The 25,675-nt window shown below is 36.9% G+C and overlaps 2 protein-coding genes across 3 annotated transcripts in view; one reads left to right on the forward strand and one right to left on the reverse strand.

Annotated features, from left to right (window-relative positions):
- Window positions 1-631: 631 nt before the first annotated feature.
- On the reverse strand, window positions 632-11,147 carry LOC115224046 (ATP-dependent DNA helicase Q4-like). Its single transcript, XM_029794844.2, is given in 3 exon segments — window positions 632-2,407; window positions 2,410-4,985; window positions 11,039-11,147. Coding segments are annotated over 2 exon segments (4,026 nt in total). The 5' UTR covers window positions 4,969-4,985; window positions 11,039-11,147; the 3' UTR covers window positions 632-940.
- Window positions 11,148-16,074: 4,927 nt separating this feature from the next.
- LOC115223934 (probable aminopeptidase NPEPL1) overlaps window positions 16,075-25,675 on the forward strand; it is a 50,450-nt gene continuing 40,849 nt past the window's right edge. The window contains exon 1 of one of the 2 annotated variants that reach the window (XM_029794676.2): window positions 16,075-16,343. Coding sequence is in view for 1 of the 2 variants with exons in the window: in XM_029794675.2 (XP_029650535.1) it covers window positions 18,142-18,198 (57 nt within the window). In the remaining variant the exon portion in view is untranslated. Of the gene's footprint in view, window positions 16,344-18,126; window positions 18,199-25,675 lie in introns of those variants that run through there. The other variant, XM_029794675.2, reaches the window with a different exon arrangement.

Below are 25,675 nucleotides of genomic sequence, written 5' to 3' on the forward strand. Positions count from 1 at the left end.
TAATGAATATAGGTATATAATCAATTAAAAAATTAATTAGAAATGGCTGTACATCAATTGTATGTATGTATATACATACATACATATATATATATATGTATGTATATATATATATATATATATATATATATATATATATATATATATATATATATATGTATGTATATATATATATATATATATATATATATATGTATGTATATATATATTATATATATATTATATATATATATATATATGTATATATATATATATATATATATATATATATATATATATGTATGTATTATATATATATATATATATATATATATATATGTATGTATATATATATATATATATATATATATATATATATACTATATATATATATATAACGGACGTTAAACGACGATGATGATATGTATGTATATATATATATATATATGTATGTATATATATATATATATATATATATATTATATACATACATATATATACATACATATATATATATATATATATATATATACACATACATATATATATTATATATATATACATACATATATATATATATATATATAATATATATATATATATATATATACACATACATATATATATATACACATAATCATCATCCTCGTCATTCTATATATAATGTGAGTGTATTAAGTGCCTAGTGGTTAAGATGTTCAACTCAAGATTGTAAGATTGCGTGTTCAAATCCCTGAGTGGTGTTTTGTTCTTGTTGACTAAGACCAACTTGATAGGAACTATTATAAGAACACAATGAAGGAACTGGCAATGATCTCACCACACTACTAAGGCATCTGATTATATTTTATCATTGACCCTGGATGGATAATCTCAAATCTGGATTTGAAAATGCGGTGACTAAACACCACAAGGTATTTTGTCAGGTACCCACCACTGCTTCTGCCATTCCTCATCTTTTTTAGCGCTTGTGATTTATAATTTCTTCAGTAGCAATCTTAACAATGGTTTGGAAGTCAGAACCGATGTAAGATCGCCAGAACTGACGGACTCTACCCCAAATGTTAGCCGGATAGCAAGGACTTCCAATCCCATGGAGTATTCTGGCGACTGAATGACCAGTAAAATTGTGGTCAGATGAATATATTGACAGAAACCTTTTCACGTCGTTTCTTATTTGACCAACATCATATTTGACGGCTGACAATTCAGACATCGGCTGTTCATCGACAGACAGTTCTGTAACAGAATCCTCTTCGAAATATTCAAAAATAAGTTGGTGCAACTTTTTATTCCGTTTCTCATCAACATTATCTAAGCAACCGCATATACTGTTATAAGAGACGGACATCACTGCTCGGTGCAGGCGCTGGATCTGGCCTAGCTCTATCTTCTCCTGGGTTTTCACACGGTTGTATAAGTAATCAATTATGTGATCCAGTTCGTTGTCACTTAAATCACCAAAGGACACGAAATGGAAGGCCAGGTTTGATAGTTCAACAAGTACGCCACTCTTCTTAGCACCTGAATCCTTGTCAAAACTCCACTGCAGTGATTTCAGCTCTCTTTTCACAAGGCCCGAATTCCACCCCATGCTGTCACTGAGCTCAATCACGGGAAATTCAACTGAAGAAGCTGTGCAGAATTTTTTCCCTTCAAGTTTCTGTTTGGCAATAGCAACAGCCACCGGGGAACATTTCTTTGCAATACCCTGCAGCTGAACAGCTCCTCCATAACAGTTTATTTTACAGCTTGCATATGTTAAAGGTAACAGTCTCAGAAGTCCAGGGAACGACAGTTCTAAATAACAGAGGAGAGTAGAAATATTCTCCTCCTTCATATCCAACCTCTGAACCAAGGGTTCAATACTGACTGCCACCTCATGACCCTTACATATTCTTTTCTCGCAGTTAAAACAAAGGAAAGAATCAAGATTGTTTGAATCTTTCTGGGTGTCTTCGTTGCTTTCATTTGGTTCACAGAGGTTTTCGGACCATCTGGCATGGATCTGAAGACATCGGCAAGGTTTCAAGATGCTTTGAATGAATTTTTTTACAATGAATCGACTGATTGAATTTGCATAGATGTGTTTCTTCAACTCACCTAAATCTTGTCCTTCTTTATCAATAAACAGATGGCAATGAGAAACCTTACTATCTCGACCAGCACGACCGATTTCTTGCACGTAACTTTCAAAGCTCTTTGGCATATTGTAATGAATCACTCCACGGACGTTCGATTTATCGATCCCCATGCCAAATGCTACAGTGGCCACGACAATCCACAACCTCCCAGACATGAAAGCTTTTTGAATGCGTTTTCTCTGATATGCTGTCAGTCCAGCATGATAGCTTTCGGCAATGAATTGAGCAGCATTTTTTGTTGTCTTCTTTGATTTGGAACTATTTGCCGATTCCTTTCTTGAGCTGAAAAATTGCTCTGATTTATCTTTAAAGCTGTTCTTATTAATGTTGCAATCTTCTCCGTTTGGTCCCTTCGCGTACAATAAATAATGATTGATTCACATTTGGAGAATCTTTCCCCTTCGAGGAGCTCAATGAGAGATTCATCTCGATAGGTGTCCCTTGACACAGTAAGCACAAGATTCTTCGGTATGGGAGCTCCTCTGATCACAGCATCTTCTATATCATTTATCCAAAGTTGCTGTGCAATGTGCTTACTTTGTGCTAATGTTGCAGTTGCAGTAAGTCCGATGAAACACTGGACACCATGTTTCTCTTTGAGAGTTTTGCACACTTGTAAATACGAAGGACGGAAATTATGGGACCATTCTGAAAGACAATGAGCTTCGTCAATACAAGCAAAGGATATCGTTACATCTTTGCTGAGCTCTGTTAGAACTGACTTTTGACCTCCAATGACTGCTTCTGGGGACAGAAGAAGGAAGTGCACTTTACCGGAATTTACAGAAGAAATAACAAGTTCTCGTTGGCTTTGTGTCATATTAGTATGCAAGCAGGCCCCATTTATTCCTACAGGTAGGCCCTCCACCTGATCTTCCATCAAAGACACCAAAGGAGAAATTACAATAGCCACATGCTTCGGTCGTTGCCCATACAAGTAAGCAGGTAACTGGTAGCAAAGCGATTTGCCGCCTCCTGTCGAGAGGATGACAAGGGTCGACAATCCACACAAAGTTCTCATAATTGCCTGCGACTGTCCATCTTTGAAATCACTAAAACCAAACTTCTGTAAAGCATTATAGACTTCATCAGGTATGTCTGGTAATGTTCCATCGTCATTAGGGACCAAATAAGGCTCTGTGCTTTTTCGATAAGCAATGAACTTGTTAAACATTTCATACGGATCTCTTACAACGGATCCCTCAATTTCTAATTCATCTTGTTCCACGCAGCTGGAAAGAGACTCTCCTTTTGACATGGACACAGCCTGGCTGAGTGTCAGGTAATCTTCTTCAGGAACAGTTGAAGAATATTCTCCATTTGTTTGCTCATCTTGGATATCCTTATTTCTTCGAGACTTTGCAACATTCTTGCAGTTTTTAGCCCAGTGTCCATTTTCTCCACATCGGAAGCATTTCTCTCCATATGACTTTTGTTTCTCCCTCATTTTCCTTTTCCATTCTAACCTCTTGAACTTGGCCCCTTTTGTCCCTTGGCCCTTTTTACTAAACCGTTTCACCTTCATATTCAAACGAACAAAATTTTCAGATTTGTTGATTTGGCTCACTTTCGGAGCAGCAAAGGTCTTTTTAGTTTGCTTGGTATTGCTAGATTTTACTGGTTCCATGTTGGAATCATTGGTTCCAGGAGAGCTGGAACATTCAACAGATTCTTGGAGCCTTGGAATTTTTTCTTTACTGATTTCAATACTGGAAAAACGTTCCTTATCACAAACACTGTAAGGTCCAGAGTCTTTAACAGAAGTAGTTTCTCCATTATTACTGCAAGACATAGAGGGATTCAGTACAGTATCCACAGAAATCTTTCTTCGTTTGACTTTGTTGGATTCAGGAGACATCCGTCTCTTCAGTTCCAATTTAACAGGAATGGTATTTTTATTAGAACCGTAATCTTTGTTATTTCTTTGTGTATCTTTAGAATTTCTAAGTTCTGGGCCAACATGATCCAACTGAAGATCAATATTTTGCATATCATTCAACTCACATTTGGAATCAGAATTATCTTGAGAATTCGGAAAAGCATCAAAAGATGTCTTCACATTATCTTTGAAATCTCTGTTTAAGACAGGATCACTGGGAATTTCCTCATCAGCGTAATCTGCTATAGATGCAGACAAAGAGAACTTATGATTTTTGGTTTCATGGAACAATCTCGGAATAACCAAGGAATCAGTTTCATCACTTTTAACATTTCGTTTCCGTGAAGAGATATTCAAAACATTTTTAAACAACCCAGAATTATTTAGTTTCGGTGATTTTTCTGGACTGGAATCCTCAACTAATTTAGTACTAGAACTTTCTACTCCTGTTTCTGAAAAAGAAGCATTTTTTTTGTCAGGGCTGGAACCTAATGATACGTCAATTTCAGAGGTCTTTAAGTCGGATAAATTGCAATTTGCTCTTGACCTTTTTGAATTCTCGTCTTTCTTTGCAGATTTTTGTTGTAACAAACTCTTGTTGGCAAGTTTTTTCATGGCATCGCATCGTTTAGAATTGATGAACATTTTGGAACTGAGTTTTTCTAAATAAACGGCTTGCTCCACCTTCAGATCATCCAATGAACTATTTCTGGGTACATCACTGTTATTTGTTGGGGTCCGATTCAACTCTTTACCCCAAACACTATTTCCATCGTCTTTGACAGAGGAATGGTCTGCACTGCCATTGGCTAACTCTTTCTTTAATTTATAGTACCGAGAGTAAGCATTTCGGATGTTTTCTGATGATAGACCAATGTCTTCGCTGTTTGGTTTTCTACCATTTTCTTTCAAGAACTTTGCTTCCCAGGTTTTTAAAGCCATCTTTAAATTCTTCAGTTTCTCCATTGCCAAAACTGACAAGTCTGAAAAGAAAAAGAAAAAGAAACAAAGAGAAAATATATTGATACATATTGTTTAGGATATAAGAATTTAGAAATTTCAAGCAATACAAAATAAAGCCTTTTTTCATGATAGAAATCAAAGTAGGTGAAGCTATAAATGGCATATATAGAATGTTGAGTTAAAAAAAAGCCCTTAGATGGGGAAAGACAGTTAATGACAATTATTCACAGCATTATCTACTTTTGAATGTTCCACTGTTAAAAAAAACATACATACACATATATATCTGTGTGTGTGTGTGTGTATCATCATCATCATTTAACGTCCGCTTTCCATGCTAGCATGGGTTGGACGATTTTGACTGAGGGCTGGCGAACCAGATGGCTGCACCAGGCTCCAATTTTGATCTGTCCTTAGCAGGAATTGAACCAAGAACATAAAGGGCTGGAATAAAAATACCACTGAGCATTTTATTCAACGTTCTGACAATTCTGCCAAATGGTAAAATCATTAACAGACTGGACAAAAGTCTTCAGCAACATTTCGTCGTGTTAACGTTCTGAGCTCAAATTCTGGCGGCGTCGACTTTGCCTTTCATCACTTCGGGGTCAAAAAGTACCAGTTGAGCACTGGGGTCGATGTAATCGACTAATATCCTACCTTAAAATATCAGGCTGATAGCAGAAAGAAATATATACAAATAAATATATGTTGAAAAACTTGAATTATCTTTATGAATTTGTTTCGCAAGGTCCCTGATGTGAAACATATTGTTATAATTAGGGAAGGCGGCGAGCTGGCAGAAACGTTAGAACGCCGGGCGAAATGTGTGGCCGTATTTCGTTTGCCGTTCTGAGTTCAAATTCCGCCAAGGTCGACTTTGCCTTTCATCTTTTCGGGGTCGATAAATTAAGTACCAGTTACGCACTGGGGTCGACGTAATCGACTTAATCCGTTTGTCTGTCCTTGTTTGTCCTCTCTGTGTTTAGTCCCTTGTGGGTAGTAAAGAAATAGAAACAGATATTGTTATATTTAGGGAGAGTCACAAAGAAAAAAGACCGTCCTGAAATATAACAATAACTTGAATTATCTCCCTTAGACTGTTTTATGTTAGAATTACCGTTTTGCTTTATTATAAGACATGCAAACTTCTAAACTGATGGAAAGAATCGAATAATGGATTCTGCTAGAACAAAAGAAAAAAAGTGGGCGATGATGATGTGGAAATAAGATACTGCAATTTAAAACAACAGAAAAATTTGGCGGAATTTTAGTTTAAGTAACCTGTATAACCTCTTGTAGCTTTTTCACTCATCGGAATTTTCAGAAAACTTTTGCAAATTTGTGTTCTACACACGGGAATTCATGGAACTGAGGTGGGGGGGAAGGGGTTTTTTTCTGCGCTTTGAAGAATTCATCAGCACCTGATACTTTCCTCGTTCCATTGTCACTGACATCTCTTTACTTGTTTCAGTCATTTGACTGCGGCCATGCTGGAGCATCACCTTTAGTCGAGCAAATCGACCCCAGGATTTATTCTTTGTAAGCCTAGTACTTATTCTATCAGTGTCTTTTGCCGAACCGCTAAGTTACGGGGACTTAAACACCAGCATCGGTTGTCAAGCGATGTTGGGGGGGGGGGACAAACAGATACACACACATATATATATACACATATACATATATACGACGGGCTTCTTTCAGTTTCCGTCTACCAAATCTACTCACAAGGCTTTGGTCGACCCGAGGCTATAGTAGAAGACACTTGCCCAAGGTGCCACGCAGTAGGACTGAACCCAGAACCGTGTGGTTGGTAAACAAGTTACTTACCACACAGCCACTCCTACGCCCTGATCAAGGAGATCTATAGTCAAAGGTGTCCCAGCTGTGACCATCCTGTCTTATTTTCAAACACACATCTACAACTACATTATTCAACGTACTCTGCTTTTTTGTTTTTCATTTTATTATTTCTAAATCAGCAGGGTGTAATTTATGAGAGATTTAGCTACTGTTTCAAGCAGATCAAGGCTCTGCTGTGTCGTGTAAATAGTAACACAATCTCTCAGCCAAAGATATTCACATGGATCAGTTCCATCACTAGACCTGGTGCTCTTTCCACTCTCAGATCTGGAATTTCTTATATTCAACTTATTCCTTCACTGGTTTCAGGCATTGGACTCTGGCCATGCTGGGGCATCAACTTTAAGGGCTTAATTACTCATACCAATCTCAGTACTTATTTAAGTTTGGTAATTAATTTATCACCCCTACACCATCACAGGCCATTCTGGAGTGGTGGGGTGCTATGAAGCAGTGGTCAATACCCAAGACTTTTAGAGATCATTCTAGAATGGTAAGGCACTATGAGGCAGGAGTTACTACCCATAACATTTACAGATCATTCTGGGGGTACTGAGGTCATTGTAGAAGCAGAGGTCACTACCAAGACCTTCAGAGATCATTCTAGAACGGTGAGGTACTATGAGGCAAGGGTCGATACCCATAACATTTGTAGGTCATTCTAGAGGCAGAGGTCTATCCCCAAGGCCCTCCTGACTATTCCAGAGTAGTGGGATACAATAGGAGCAAACCTGGGGCTAAAACAACAATATCATGATCAGTTATAAACACTCAGTTTCTACATTACTTACTTAAACCAAAGGCCATTCGTCAAATGTCAGGCCGGTGCCAGTGAGACTTTAATTGACACCTCTCATCTGTCAGCTTTCAAAACCAAATCATAACATTCACATAAACACGTAAATCATACACTGCTAGCGTCCCGTCCCCAACATTCGGTTTACAAACTTAATTTATTTTATTTTCACAAATCAAAAAGCTTCTTTGCATTGAAATCCCATTATGGTCTCTTGGATTCTTAGCTTCTAGGTTATGATCCTCCAGTTCCTCAGCCCAGCTGATTAAAAATGCAATATGCTTAATTCAGGCAGTACTTAATTAAAATAGTCAATTACATGCCATATTTAATATATATATATATGTATATATATATAAGTGACAGAGCTGTATTAGTACCGAGAGGTAATATTTTATCCTCACTTAAACAAGGATGTTTTGTTAGAACAAGGTATACTGTGGTAGTCAGCACGAGAGACACTCTCATATAGGCCTTTGGCTCGAAATGCATTCTTGTTTATGAGGGAAATAAGTCCACTCCTTTTCCAACTGGGGTATCCATGAATCTCCTCAATAGCAAGACCCCTCTATCATACTCTAACCTCTCATCACCCAGTACAAAGCCACCCCTCTCAAGACTATTCCTCACCCACTCACTTAAGGGGTCTTGCCTTGTGAGTTACTTGATGACCTCATGAGTTCCGGGGTCAAATAGAAAGCCACTGGTATACTCTGTAAATTGGCTGGCATTAGGAAGGGCATCCAGCCATAGAAACCCTACCAAGGAAGACATTGGAGCTTGCTGCAGTCTTCTGGCTTGCCTGCTCCTGTGAAACCTTCCAAGCCATACCAGCATGGAAAATGGGTGTTTAATAATGACGGTGATGATGATGATGACACAGACACACGCAGAAAGAGAAAAATATAACAAAGTCAGTCAGGAAGAATAATGAAGGAGAGTGAGTTGGATTAAAGAATAAAAGACTAACCAAAAGAAGACAAAATGAAACACAAGAAAATGGAGCAAGGGCTTGAAGCGAAAGGAATCCATGTTCTATTTGATAAGTCCTACATGAGTAAAATGTGTGCGTTGGAGCAAGAGATCTTCAACCACTTTAGCTGGCCTAAATTACTGATAGCTCATCAAATAATACGCCTGCTGGATTTGAGCTTTAGTCAATCATATCAACCGCAACATTTTATCGATCTTTATTTTATATCTATGAGAAGGAGAGTGAAAACAATTTAAATAACAATAATTTTTTGTTTTAACTTTGTCATCACGTTACATTACTTTGTAATTTAGGAGAATAAAAATTTCCATCCTTTGTTATCAAAGCACTTTCTATCAGTTTTTGATAAAAAAAAGTATGAATTGGCTATTTCTTTTGTGTTTTTGAAAATAGACTTCTAATCATAAAAAAACTGGCATACCATCAGTTCTGACAACAATGGTTTTAGTTGATCCAGTCAACAGAACAGCCTGCTCATGGAATGTGCAAGCGGTTGAGCACTCCACAGACACATATACTCTTAACATAGTGCTCAGGAATGTTACATGGAATGTAGCAAGGCTGACCCTCCAGGGCAAAATGTACTGCTTACCTGGGGGGACGGGGGGGGCTGCTAAGACAGACCTGGATGCAGCAGCCCTCTCATCAAAACTGAGCCAGCCATGCACATCACTCTTTTATTCTGTCAAATTCCCTTGCTCACAAAACATAGAAACTCCTCTAAATTCATGAACTTTACATTCAAAAGGTTGTCAAACATGAAAAGAGTCAAATTCAGATGTCCGTGGCTGTGGTAAGGAGCTTGTTTCTCAACCACATGACACATAATTCTGGGTTCAGTCCCACAATGTGGCACCTCAGGTAAGTGTCTCTAACTATAGCCTCAGGACAACCAAAGTTTTGTGAATGAATTTCTTAGACAGAAACTGAAAGAAGCCTGTCATATATATATCATCTTTTCACATCTGAATGGGTGGGACGGTTTGACAGGAGCTGGCCAGACTTCGTGGCTGTTTTGACACACTTTTTACAGCTGGATGCCCTTCCTAACACCAACCACCCAGCAGAATGGATTGAGTGCTTTTTATGTAGCAGAAGGCAAGGTCAGTTTTGGTAAGGTCTTTACAGCTGGATGCCCTTCCAAATGCCAACCACTTTACAGTGTGGACTGGGTGCTTTTTAAGTGGCACCTGCACTGGCAGGGTCACCAGGTAACCTACAAGACAAAGATCCTTTGAGAGGAGAGGTGGCATTGGAGGAGGAGGGGATCTTGTGTCAGATGAGGAAAGGTTATATTGAGACAGAGAGATGGAAACAGGTGTCTTGCTGTAGGGGAAGTACATGGTTACCCAGCCAAAAGGAGAGAGACAAAGATCAGGAATGAGGAGAGAAACAGGTGTGCTGCTGCAAAGGAGATACATGGCCATCCAACCTGAGGGAAGGGCAGGAGAAGGAAAGAGAGAGTGGAAGAGAGCAGGATGATAGAGATGGTGGCAAATTGCCAGGCATACTCACAAGGGTTGAGGGATCAGAGTATGAATGGGACGGTTGAGTAAAGTGGGAGCTATAGATGGTGGAAAGTGCCAGAGCATACCCTTGGGATTCAAATAAGTGGCAGGATATTGTCAAAGAAGTGTGGTTAGTGAGTACGGAAGAGGAGTGGGAGTGGTGAAAACCCAAGTATATATAGAGTGGGTGGGAGTAAATAAAAAACAAAATAAATAATTTTTTTTCACAAAGTAAATAATTTGGGGGATCTTTTCGGTTTGAATGGCAGTTTTTTTTAATAATTCCCACGTAACTAAACGGTTAATATCTATAGTTTGTAAGATATTTGTTGGTTCTTTTTCTTCAATTTCTGCAATTTCAACCAATCATTGACGTCTATTGAGGTAAAAAAAAAACATATGTCCCTCATTTAAGAAACAGATTGGGTTTATTTACATTTGTGAAGAAAAAAAGATACCCTTCTCCCCACCCCTAACCCTAAAACAGATTGAAATGCAATAGATCGATACTAGGGTCATAATTATGGGTGACAATTTCATAAGACACCGCTAGAAGAAACTGTCGTTCAAACCGAAAAGATCCGATTTTTGTTAAACAAAGTTATTAAAACACAAAAACACAAAGTACGGATCGACTAGTCATGACTAGCTGGCGCGGATGCGCGACTACGCGAGTGCGCGCACCGGGACCACTGTTCTCAAGTAAGGTCGATAAAATAAAGTACCAGTCAAATACCGAAGATTAGTTTGTATGCCTATAATTGAACGTAGATGTAAAAATAGAATTACAAATAAAAGATTGTTTCCTCTCAGACAAATATCTAGATTTGGGTTAACAAATGAAAATTTCGTTTCTATTAAAAATTAAAGAAATAGAAAATACCGATTAACATAGAGATTATTATGCCTTACCTTTCTTTTCCTAATTATATTCTAAAGTGCGACTTTGATGTCCAAAAGATCGTAATTAGAACTTTTGGCTGAGTTTACAGAGATTCCACACAAACAAAACATGTCAAAAACCCCGCCAATTCCGCGAGATCTCGAGAGATCTCAGAAAAACCATCGTCAACATAATCATCATCATCGTCATAATTAACTTTCCCATAAATAAGCTTCATTTTGTTTTTCTTTTCTGCTATAATTGGTTTCAAATTTTAGGGAAGTGGTTAAGTGTTCAACTGGTACTTATTTTATCGGGTACTACTTGAGTACAGTGGTCCTGGTGCGCGTACTCGCGTACTAGCACACCCGCGCTTACTAGTCATGACTAGTCGATCCTTACTTTGTATTTTTGTGTTACTTACTTTGTTCAATAAATTTGTGTTTTGTTTACTTAGTTTAACAAAAATTATTTTTTGTTTTATTTACTTTGCTAGGTAGTCGTTGTAGGATCGATTAGTCACGACTAGCTAGCGACTACGCGAGTGCGCAAACCGGGACCCCTGTTCTCAAGTAGTACCTTAAATTTTAGGGAAGTGGGTAAGTCTTCAACTGGTATTTATTTTATCGACCTCGAAAAGACGAAGGGCAAGGTTAAACTCAGAACGTAAAGACGGACAGAATGATTTTTGGTAATTAAGAAAGTTTTCTAAACGGTTTTAGTTTATTATAATTTTTCTGAAGACCGAAATAATTAAAAAAAAAACCTTTCTCTGTAACTTGGATACCATAGAGTCCAAGGTTTTTATAATTCTTTCTGGTATAGGCACAAGACCTGAACTTTTAGGGGAAGTGGCTAGTCAATAACAGTACTTGATAGAAATTTATTTTATCGACCCGAAAGGATGACGAAGTCAACCTTAGCGGTATTCGAACTCGAGATGTAAAGACCCGGAAGAAATACCGCAATGCATATTTTCCGACGCTCTAACAATCCTGCTAGCTCACCGCCTTCTCTTTTATAATTAATAAATTTGTGGCAATTAGGAAAATATTCTTAACAATTTTAGTTTATTTTGATTTTTCTAAAAGCGGAAATAATTTAATTTTTAAAAAATACCCTTTTCTAAAACTCAGGTATCTTAAGGGTAACTTAAGTTTCGGGTTTATATTAATAACAGCGAGAAAAGCGGGGAAGAAGCATGATTTGCGATTGAATGGCATTCGTTTTGTTCTCATGAACAAACATCTATGAAGTGATGAGGGAAAAAAGAAAAACCTGGTATGAAATACAGCAGGAAGACTGAAAATTTATTTGGTATCAGGCCACAGATTTATAAGGCAGTAATTAATTAGTGTGTACTGTGTGTGTGTGTGTGTGTGTGAAAGAGAGACAGACAAAACTTTTATGGGCATACCTACACAATAATGCCCCCTGATTTTGTTTCCTCATAACTTTCAGAAAAATGCATATTTTGTAATGAAATTTTCTACAAATAGCTTTCAGATAATTTAAATTAAGATTATATCGGAATTTAATGTGAAAAACGTTGAGGGAAGGGGCAAATATTCACTGCATCTCGATTTTGTTTCCTCATACGTTTTAATGTAATTTACAATTAAGTTGAGAAAAATTATTGTTGAGGACTATTCCTCCCATGGAATTTCCTAAATGAATATTATTCTTAACAAGAAGAAATTTTCCAGAAAATCCGGCATAATTTGGAAAAAATTTATCATAGGTGAATTTGTTGGTATAGGCCTAATCCCTGCTATTTCTGGCATACTAAATGACCGTAAAGGATGGGCTACTTTTGAGTTTGTTTTAAAAAAGAAAAAGTTTTTCCCAACAAATTCCGACATTATCGTTATCTACGCCATATGAAACGTTATCGGCGAAAGTAAAGAATACGTACAACCGATGTTTAGGGTTAGGGGGCGGATGTAAAGAATGCGGACCGCACCCCCTTTGGGTTTTGTTGTTGTTTTTTTGTTACAGAATCCCCCATTTTCGAATATGGAGATTCTGATTCTGCAGAAAAAAGGCATTTTAAAATTTTAATTTCCCCACCATCATCACCACCACTACTCCCTTCCTCCAAAATTCCTAAATTTCCCCCCCTTTTTTTTTTCGAAATACCTAGTAAAATAGGTATTTTGAAAAAAAAATTCTGAAAAGAATGAAAATTTAAGAATTGGACGGGGGAATTACATATATACATACATACACACACATACATACACACATACATACATCATACATACACACACACATACATACATACACACATACATACACACACACATACATACATACATACATACATACATACATACATACATACATACATACATACATACACACATACATACATACATACATTGGCAGTTGTGGAAATCAGCTGTCCAGTGGATGTATGTATGCATGTATGTATGTATATACATGAGTGTGTGTGTGTTTCTGTACATATATGTTCGTGCTCGCGCAAACACAATATTTATACGGATGTATATTTCTCAGTATTCAGTAAACTAAATGACCTGTCAGTATTAACACGAAATTCAGACATAGAGAAAGTGCAATGTAAGAGGACGGACTAACAGAGAGATGGCGATATACTGTCAATATTATAAGTCGATACATGTATGAATGTCTGTTTTAATCAGTTTGTTAACAGCGGCTCATAAATGGCACGCAAACATGCCTTTCGGAGAGGGGCACTGTTGATTATATGAGATACCAACCAGGACGTGTAAAATAGCACTTAGTTTATCTACCGCGAAATGATGAAAGGCAAATGAGGGAGAGCGTTGGGATTTAAAGTCAGAAAGCAAAAAGGCCGCCACTAAATAGCGTAAGGTACTTAATACGACCCAACAGATTTTGCTAATTATAACATAGCAGAAATTCCCTGTATTTTAAGGGAGGGGTAAATGTAAGGAACTAACTACTTATACACCGCAAAAGCCATAATTTATTTTGCACACTTTACAAAATACTTTCGTGCTGTAAAACATAATTACATCTTTTACTGGACTCTTAGTTGTTAATTGTTAATAATTGGTGTTAAAGGTAAATTTAGACAATGCTAAAAATTAAATTACCATTGTGCTATAATTTTCATTATGGCACTGTGTTAATTTAATTTTTAGCCTCTTTCTCTGCCCCTCCCCACTCTCGCTCTCACGCGATGAAATTTTTAATTAATTTTTCATTTTACTCAGTATAAAACATGATTTAACAAAAGTAATATGACTTATGACACTAACTGAAAGCTTTCAGTTTTTGCAAAAACTTTTAAAATTTGAGGAGTTTGTTACTTTTGTTGGTAGAGGAGGTGTACGCAATTTGGATGGGAAAAGATTAGTGACTTCGAAGCATCGCCTGGTTGGTATATAGTTTAAGAAGCTATCCAAGCGAAACTTTTAAGTCACTATTATCTTTTACTATCCAAAATAAATATTTGAGTCGTTTATTCGGCATAACTAGATTCCTGCCCCCCACCACCGATTTTGGATGACCATAACTTTTAAAAAAATAGATATGAAATTTTCTACGAATATGTTATATCATGTAGATTCCGAATATATAAAATTTGGTGGGTGGAGTGTTTTAGGAGGAGGTGGGATAGGGAATTTCGGAAAATTCACCGGAGTCCACTTCAATTCTTGTTAACTTTCAAGAAAATGGATATTTTTTAATGAAATTCTTTACAAATATACCTCGGACTATGTAGATTCCGAAAACATGGGAATTTTGGAGGAAAACAATTGGGGGTTATTTTTGAGAACCGTTAGTCCATATTTATTTCATTTTCTCCGTTTTGTACATCCGTAGATTTCTACCCCTTAGAAAAAAACTGCCGTTCAAACCGAAAAGATCCACTGTAACTTCTTGTTATTAATAAAAACGTATATATATATATATATATACTCGTATTTCTACTCTATTTTCCTATCTGCATCACCCACACACACCCCAAGATAGACAGATAGATATTTAGACAGGTACAGTGAGCTCTAACTGGTTCATAATATCGAGATTTTTCAAGTGAAATGATATCTCTATCTTCTTACTACGATGAACTCTGTACTCAGGTTCATTCATTACTGTATCCCTTTACTACACAGTATAATACACTCTCTCTCTCTCTCTCTCTTCATTCACTCCATCTCTGTGTTAGTAGTGCATTTCAACATTCTGGTTTACCCTGCTTCCCTATACATATCCCCCCCCCATCTTTCTCTCCCCCCTGCTCGATCTATCACCTTCTACACCCGTATCTATCTCTCTTTCTAATCCTTAACGCTTTACCACCACCACCACCGCCACGACCTCCTTCTCCTCAACCTCTCTCTTCAACTCCTTCCACACGTTCTCTCTTTCTCTTCCTCCCTTCCCCCTCTCTCTTTTTCCATCTCATATTACTCCACAATATTTCTTACCTCTTCCTTTTACCTATTTATAGACCTTTGCCCCCTCCTTTCTCACCGAACACGCACTATCACACACACACACATATATATATACACCATACATATATAAATATCCACACACACACACACACATATATATATACATAAATATAAATATATATATATACACACACACATATACATATATATATATATATACACACATATATATATCTACACACACATATACATATCTACACACACACACACATATAAATATACACACACACATATATATATATCTACACACACACACACACACATATATATATATATATATATATATATATATATATATATATATATATATATATATATATACTTTATTTTAAGCAGCAGAAAATTCAACAAAATCTGTTACTCTGAGTTTCTCGTTGCCGTTCATCGGACAGTTTTTGTTAGAATGGAACTTATATATTAATTCAATCTATACTCTTACAAACGCTACATATATATATATCAACACGCATACATTTACACACATTCATATACATTATATGCATTGCATATCTTTTATTGTTTAAAACTGTTTTGTCATCACATCAACACCATCATCATCATCACTATCATCATCATCACTACCACCATCACCACCACAATTAACAACATAGTAGTGCCCGGCTTCCCCCCTACTTCCCTCTCTATACGTTCGGGCGAGAGCATTCTGCTGCAGAACAACCATCCTCCACCGACCAGCCAGCCTGACAGTATATATATATATATTACACACGCACACACAGACACATATATCTCTTCATATACACTCGATCAACTTCAGTATTTAGTGTTGTGGTGTAGTTTACTGCAGACATTCTAAAGCAAACCTACCATTCACCTCTCTTCACCAAACTAATTCACAGTGAGTAAGCGATTTTATTTCCCCACTTTAATTGCTGCATCTATCTATCATGTATATATAATTTCTCAATGTAAATGCATTTATTTATTAATTTATGTAAAACCATTACACATAGTGATTATACATATATACAGCTGTCGATATATATAATACATATATATAATTATATATACCGGTGTATATAGTCTAATTGTGTAATTAACATCTTTGTTTCATATACTACAGTTTTATTTTATGTGTATATACACATTAATTATATATATATATGTATATATACAGCTATATACGTAAAAGCATAATCCTGATTATTGCCTTTACCGGTTTAGAAGCCTCAATCATGATAATCTTTTCCAAGAAGTCTCTATGTGGTTGCACGACTTACTAGAAATAGAAACCAAAGCTCCTTCAAACCATATCTTGCCTACAGACTTCATAAAAAAAAAGGCCCCGAGACTGGATAATGTGTTCCTAGATAGATTATTTGAAACAAAGACTATAGTGGTCACAGCTGGAACGTCTCTGATCGTAAGTCTATTCGATCGATTAGAGCTGACCTGGGGCAAAATAACAAGCTATGTTAATTTCTTTTTTTAATTATTATTATTTTTAATAATAATAATGATTGTTCCTAACATACAAGATCTGAAATTTTGTGAGAGAGTGTTAAACAATTATATCAACCCCGGTACTTGAATAATTTTCTTTTCTCGGTTCGTGCTTGTGCCTCATGTAGGCATAGTAGGATAGCTCTGTAGTTAAGGAGTTCGATTCCCAGTGAAGTGGCTTTGAGGGTCGAGTTGATTAATTCCTTGAATGTGAAAGTCGAAAGATAGAAATCGGCGCAGAAGCCATAACGCTCGCGTATATAATCAGTATATATATATATATGTGTGTGCATATATATATATATTAACCGGTGATGTGTGCTTGTGATAAGCATAAATTATTCGATAAATCTAGCTGAAATAAGTCAATATGGTTGTGTGAAGCCCTTAAAGGCTGTAACCCCATCATGGCCAAGGCCTACTAATTGAAACCGTGCCATGTTCAGTCGCTAACACCTCTCTCGCCTTTTTAATTAAGATCGAGTAAATCTTGCTATGGCTTTGTTTTTCTTGGTGATTTATTGTAGGCAGGGCAGCACCCACGGATTTTAGGATATCCAACTCGCTAAGCGGAAGAGAGTAGGTTATCCTCGGACCCGCTCGAAAGATTAAAACAGCGCGAACTCCGTTATAAGTAATTAAGGACTAGGGGATAATCTTCAAGTGCGATAAAAAAATATTAAAAAATGGGGGATCTCCCTCAGTTCCATCCATCAATTTCATTCACAAGGCTTTGGTCGACTCGAAAGGTTCTTGCGGCGGGATTGAACCCGAGGCTTTGTTGCAAAGCTAACTTCTTGAAAACAGCCACAAAATAGTAATTTCCACAATTTTTGCGCGGCTGGTGGTCCTTAACGGTTGTTAATCCCAGACCAGCTCTGATCTAGTATTCTGTATGATCAAAAAGCATTCCTGCTAGGACTATCCCATCTCCTAGTATGTAGGACTGCATAAGCTGAGGTATCCTTTTCCTTGCTTTAAGTGGTTCGACTTGATTTGAGGAAAGTTTAGAAGGAATTTGTTGCCGGTCAAACCATCACACAGACACTCCTTTATTGGCTTATTCAAATTTGAGCATCACATGAGCTATCGTGGTCGCACAACATGCTAGTAGTAGCAGCCAAATCTCCTTCATCACATTCCCAACGTTTGAAATAAGGGAAAATTATTCTGGACAGTGTACTCCAGACGCAATGTCTGAAAATGTGAAGTTCATGTCTGGATTGTCTTTCATTATGGATGCTTTTGATGTACGCTGAGTATTAACCCTTTGCCTCTCCCAAATATTTTCATAAGTTTGTCCTAAACGTCCCTGCTTGTTTTCAGACTTTTGGTTGTCTCTTGTTTTATGCCTTCTGAGTAATATAAAGCTTTCCTTTCATAAGTCCCAGGTTACTGTCTAATGCAGTGGTTTTCAACCAGGGTTCCGCCAGTACAGTCCAGGGGTTCCGCAAGAAGTTACAAAAATACTAAAATCGGCTGTAATTTTTAATTCTCCTGTGCAGATATGTGTGCATAAGACTATTAAATTATTGCACAGGGGTTCCTTGAACCAGTGGAATGTTTCCTTGGGGTTCCGCTCCAGCAAAAAGGTTGAAAAGCACTGCTGTAGTGGTTAAGAAAAAAATGGGAATTTATATTATATATGAGGCGTGGACGCCAGGGAAATATGTCTTGTGTATTACATATGATATACAGTTAAATAAGGGGTTAACACAGACAGGATGGTCACAGCTGGAATGTCTAAGTTACCTCTGGGACTAATCAACAGCAATGTCATAGACTAGCACCTGTAATTTCTTGCTATATATCTATTGAGTTCAGTAAGTTAGCATGGAGGTAACTATCCATAAGGGACCTGTTCTCAGCCTTGTTGTATAAATTATATAAATCTCAAGGACCCAACCGCGTAAAAATTGTGGAAATTACTATTTTATGGCTGTTTTTAAGAAGTTTGCTTTGCAACATAGCCTTAGGTTCAATCCTGCCGCAAAGGACCTCAAGACTGACTGTCCATAGTCACAACTTGTAGTTGAATCCACTGAAGAAATTTGTTTAGTAGAAACTTATAGTCAAAATGTCTAAGGTAGAATTCTTCACCTGTAAGAGAGAATACAGGACTTTACTGCTGTCTTTTAAGGGGCTATGCATGATATGCAGAGAACTAGTTGGTATCATCATGGGTCAGAGGGAGTTGAGGTAGATTTTCTACAACCAAATGTCCATCTTGTTGCCAACCCTCACCTGTTTCCATGCAAGGTCACATTTCCCTATGACCAGACAGAAGACTGGACATGAATGACACTGCTTTATGGCAGTGAAACTCATTTACAGTTGTTATGTGATGTCTAAAACAAGGAGACACAAACGAACATACAAATGCATACATATCTCTGTCTTTCATCATCGTTTAACGTCCGCTTTCCATGCTAGCATGGGTTGGACGATTTTGACTGAGGGCTGGTGAACCAGATGGCTGCACCAGGCTCCAATCTTGATCTGGCAGAGTTTCTACAATCTCATAGACTAATGACTGGAACAAGTTAAAGATAGATATATAAACCCACACACACGTACTCCTTTCAGTTTCTGTCTTTCTAATTCACTCACAAGGATTTGATTAGCCCTGTGCTGTAGTTGAAGACACTTGCCCAATATCTCACATAGTGTGGTTGGTTGAGAAGCAGACTTCTTACCACACAGCCATGCTTTGTGTCTATTGGCAGAATTCTATATTGTATGCCTCATGTAAATTATGAGTGATAAGATAGGCAGTGGGACCACACACAAGCTGACAGAAAATTACTTCTTTATGCAGCACAAATGTAGTTAGCAGTAAAAGCACCCATGATACAATTTTTTTCAAAGGCACACAATAAGTAGTTGTTGGTTCTGTTACCTTGGTGATCGAATTTGCAGTGGGGAGCTGAATGTTCCCAAATCAAACTAACTAGAGGGACATCTCTTTAGAATGCTGTTATTCCTATTAGCAACAAAGAGACACGCTACCAGTGTGCAGGCCTGAGATTATAAGGTGTAATTCTACCTGGGTGGGGGAACAACAAGAGCATTGAATACAGAAGATGTATGAAGGGTGGATACAAATGAAGGTACCTTGCTCCTCAACATGTAAAATGTAAGGGTGCATGACAGATTATGCTGAGGGGTAGAGGGGGGGGGGAAGTAGCGGTATAAAAAGAATCGACTGTAGTAAGAGAAGACACTATTGGTATAATAGATGAAGGTTTTGATGGTACGTTAAAATATGCCAGAGAATCAAAGTAGATGGTAATTAGTAACTGGCAAGAATTGGTGAAGCAATGCACAGACAAATGTCCATGTGTACATGGGCAATCAGAATGGAGTCTGATGAGTTATATATATATATATATATACATTTGGATGTGTGGGTGTGTATATGTATGTAAATGTCAGTATATATATATATATATATATATATATGTAATATGAATTTTAAGCTTATAGGCATTCAAGGTGTTGACTAACAAAAATAGTCTAATATTGGAGCATATAAACCCCTTATATGCCCCATTATTAAACTATTTTCTTCAGTCAATACAGTGAAAAATTATAAGCTTAAAGCATATAATTAATTATTATTTACAGAATTTTCACTCATCATTTATTCATTTAATACAATATATATGTTTTCTACTTTGACTTTTTTTCCATATATATATATATAATGCTAATAAGAAGAAAAAGAAAGACTTTGATACATCTTTACTGATCAGTTATAATTGTTTCTATATGTATATCTATATAGATATACATATAAAAACAATATGTATATGTATGCATGTATGTGTATATATATATTAAAGTAATAAAGTTAATGTCTGGTCATAGAGTGATCAATGTTTTCACATCCACAAAAGCTGTATCTTTGCAGAAGACTCCTCAGACTCGAGTCCAGAGACAATTTCGACTCTTTCCCTTTCGGAGGTAGAAAATAGGTTGGTACTTCCCAGAAGTGAAGAGTTAAAAGTTGCCTTTGGACTGAGAGTCTGATGAGTCATCTGTGAAGCTACAGCTTCCGTGGATGCAAGACCATTGATCATTCTATGACCAGGCATTAACTTTATTGCTTTAAGTATTTACTGCTGTATACTTCTTTTTCAGATATGTCATACATTGACAATATGCACACACACACATGCATATTGAGATATCTATATATATATGTATGTATGTATGTATACACACACACACATATATGTAGATATATATATATAATCAAAATAATACTTACAACTGTTAATAAAATGTTGTAGTGCGAAACAATTGTACCAAATTACCAGAGTCATTCTTGTTGCTTATTTTGATTATAATCACCCCACAAATTTTTATGGATAACACCATACAAAATTCTGGTGCATCTAAATTAAGTACCATATTCATTTGAATCTAAATTGTTGCTGAACTTTATATATATATATATATTATATATATATAATATATATATATATATAATATATATATATATACTACACGGTGAAGCTACACATTAGCGTCGTATTTTTACGTTCGCTATTTCCAGTAAATATCGGTACTTAGTTGTGCCATTTATTTACTAATTTATATATATATATATATATATGTTTGTATTCAAATATTAATTTGAAGCAGCATTAGTGTTGTAAACATTATCACACACACGCACTCAATGCGTGTGCTTTGCTTGTTTGCCAGTAGGCTACCGTATAGCTTGGTGAAGATTACTATCCCAATGTGTTGGCTGTTAAACACACCTGAAAGTCATAGACAGGTTAGACAACTCACTGCAAATCCCATTCAGGAGCGATGGACATCAACGTTTCACCATTTTTGTGGCTTATCAACATCACGTACATGAACCCAATTGGATGTGAACTGATGTTGTTGTCCCCGTTAGATCATACCTAAAAGCTTGAATAAGGGACCTGCCAAACACCAGACATATTCAGTAGCCCTCAACACATATAGGCCTCTTGCCCCTATGATAATTACTGCCTTTACTCTGAAATTAGCATACCCAGTAGGTAGTTTCGACGTTTCTTTATAGAGCTGGCAGAAGCTCTAGCACGCTGGGCGAAATGCTTAGCCGTATTTCGTCTGCCGCTACGTTCTGAGTTCAAATTCCACCGAGGTCAACTTTGCCTTTCATCCTTTCGGGGTCGATAAATTAAGTACCAGTTACTCACTGGGGTAGATGTAATCGACTTTATCCCTTTGTCTGTCCTTGTTTGTCCCCTCTATGTTTAGCCCCTTGTGGGCAATAAAGAAATATCTTTATACATGATGTGCTCACCTATTCCCATCCTCACCACCTATACTGGAAACCTCTCTTCTGTACCTGAATCCCTCTTGGCATCTCTTCTTCAGTAGTCTTTCATCCACATTATTGCAGTACTCATGCTGCAGTTTGTATTCTTTGCAGCAAAATGCGATTGAAGAGTACCTATCAACTAATTAACTATTTTAGTATTAACAATGCTTGCATTGCACTCCACTATTTCTACTATTCTTCATTTACCAATCTTTGTATAGCACTCACTTCAGGTAGAAACATCTTGTGTAACATGAATAAATGATAGATTAAATATGAAGACGATTGTTATGACATGTCTTTTGGCTCATCATAGAAACCTTTTTTTCAGATGCAGAATCCCATCCCCTTTCTTCCTGCTCCCTCTCTCCTCCACCTTCACATCCTTAAAGTAGGCACAATGATAGGTAGGCCTGGTGAGATTGTCGAGATGCTTGAACGGAGACATATCAATGTGTGCTGCATTCAAGAATATGGAGGGGGTGCTTCAACCAGTTTCCTCACAGGCAAAAATCATGAGCATAAAATCTTCTGGGAAGGCAACAGTGACTGGGTAGGTGGTGTGGGCATACTCCTAGTTGAGAAATGGGTGTATAAGGTGATTGGGGTTGTCAGAGTGTGCAATAGGGTACCTAAGCTTAGACTGGTTTTGCTAAATAGTACAGCGACAATTATCTCTGCCTATATCCTCAAATGAGCCTGCCAAATGAACAAGAGGATCGTTTTTATGGTATTCTTTTGTAGACTACCTCAAAGACAAATGACAGTGACCTTCTCTTCAGTCAACATGTTGGGCATGTTTCCTGCGGTGTGCATGGTGGCCGTGAAGTTGATTCCCATAAAGGGAACGAGGCTTCTAGAGTTCTGTGATGCAAATAACCTAATGATCTGTAATACCAATCTAATAACTTAATGATCTATAATGATCAGGAAGCCTGCTAGTCACCAGAGACAGTCTATCAATCTGGTGGCCAAGCAAGCCAGATTGGCTGCATTCTCACTAGAAAGCAAGATACATGGTTGCTCAAAAATACAAAGACCTTCTCTGATGAAGAATGTACCCCCTCAGCATACGTTATTTATTAGCGACTTCAGAGTACAGGCTATATATATACACAAACTACTGGATTTACTTCAGGAATTCCTTATGTCCATCATATATATAACGTATAAGAAAAAGAGAAAATGGAATTGATGAGATGCTTTATTAATCACTATGATCGTTTCGACCCATTGCGCATTGGTCCCTCACAGGTGAAATACTATACAACTTGTGTTGCATTTTCTAATCACTATGCTTGTTTCAACCCATCTGCACCAAATGATGCAACTCAACCAGTTGTACAGAATCTCACCTGTGAGGGACCAATGCACAGTGGGTCGAAACAGTCGGAGTGATTAATAAAAAATCTCATGAATTCCATTTTCTCTTTCTCTCCTATGTTATATATTTGACGGAGACAAATGAATTTTTGAAGTAAATCCAGTGGTGCGTATATCCATATTGTTTGATATCAGGTAGGCCGAAGACAGTGAATGTACTTTCAACAGCATACAAGATAATATCTATATATATATATATACATACACCCATATACACACTCTCGTAATGATGTGCTGTACAGTGGGATTGAACAAGAAACCTTAGGGTTGGAAAGTGAGCTTCTTAACCACAGTCATATCTCTGCCTGTTTGGGGTAAAAATAAATTTTAAATTAATTTCATTCATACTTATTTAAGTTAATCATATTTCACAATTATGCAATTATACATTTGCTGGTGTTTATCTTAATGAAACAGCTGTTGAGCATAATTAAAGTATGACTTGTATGTAAAAAGGTTTACTTTTATTATAAATTGCCCTTGAAGAGTTTTTTAGCTTATTAAAATCAGTCCCACTTGAATTTACTGCAATGTAATAGGTTTTAATGATGTGTCATTAATTGAAATCTTAATAGTTGTGGATTTATTCTTTGTTTATACATGTATGTATATATATATATATATGTACATGTATGTATATATATGTATGTATGTGTGTGTGTGTGCCTAAAATGGAATTAGGAATTCCTTTTATTAGAGAGTCCAGAATCTTGCTAGTAATACCTGTGGTCATATTTCACTGGAGACAGATGGAGCAGAAGATCACTGCTGTTTGCTTACCTTGAAATGTGAGCCCCTCTCTCTCTTACTGTGTTGAAATTTCATTTTGGATGTGTTTGCAAGGGCAGCTGTGCTGTTGGTTGACCTAATTACGCGGTACATTTGTCATAAAACACTTAAAACAAAAGCAGGTTAGGTATTCATCTGAAGGCCTCTAGAAGAACTGCTATCATATCTGTCTGGCATGAGACAGCATTTATATTTGAAACCTAGTTAATGGTCGCCACACATGCACGCACACACACAGGGTATATGCACTTATGCATACGGTTGTATATATGTGTGTATACATGTATGTGTGTATATACATGTATATGGAAGAGGGTGCTTAAAAGTTTCTGACTTTGGGTAAAAGCAAATACAGGAGGATCAGTTAATTGTGATTTTATTCAACATATTCCCATCTCAGATTCACACACTTATTGCAGCGGCCCTTCAGTTTTTCTAAGGCTTGTAAAAGAACTCGGAAGTTTGGACTTTCAACTAGGCCTTTTATGATACCTTTAAAGCCAGGTACTTTTCAGGCCCCTTTCTGTGTATATATTATTTTACTCTTTTACTTGTTTCAGTTATTTGACTGCGGCCATGCTGGAACACCGCATTTAGTCAAACAAATTGACCCCGGGACTGAAATTGTTGCTTTATGTAGCAAGGGGCCCGTGTCCAGAAAGATATCCCAGTGAAAGCTTCGTCCTGATTTTTATCAGACAAGTGACTACAAATGATTTAGTAAATCAAGGCAGATGTCATGCTACGACTCTTTAAATTGGTGAAGTGATGATTCATTGTCTTCGTGTTGCATCATACATTTTGCATTTAGCCATGTCAGAGAAGCACAGTTGCCATCTGTCAGCATGAAGTAATATTGTAGTTCTGAACACAGAATAAAAAAGAACAAATGGAGTGTCAAGGCTGAATATCTTTGACTGCCATGGGTGGACTTCATTAGTCTCTATGCTCAACAACAGCAAAAATCGGTCTTCTCCCCTTCTCCACCACCTTTGTAGAATCAATTTCAGCTCTTGCTTGGAATCCACTTCTTTTTCAATTAAAATATATCAATATCTCAACATTGTGTTTTCATCATTTTCCCTCAGAAAATTAACCAAATCTTGGTTTGTATGCCACTGGATAAATGGACACGCTAATTATCATGTGAATTTTAACTAATTACTAGACTAATATTATTGGTAGAGATAGTGGATTAGCAGAAACGATATTGCATGCCTCTTTTT

Source organism: Octopus sinensis, linkage group LG24 (genome assembly GCF_006345805.1).
Source record: "Octopus sinensis linkage group LG24, ASM634580v1, whole genome shotgun sequence".
Lineage (NCBI taxonomy): Eukaryota > Metazoa > Mollusca > Cephalopoda > Octopoda > Octopodidae > Octopus > Octopus sinensis.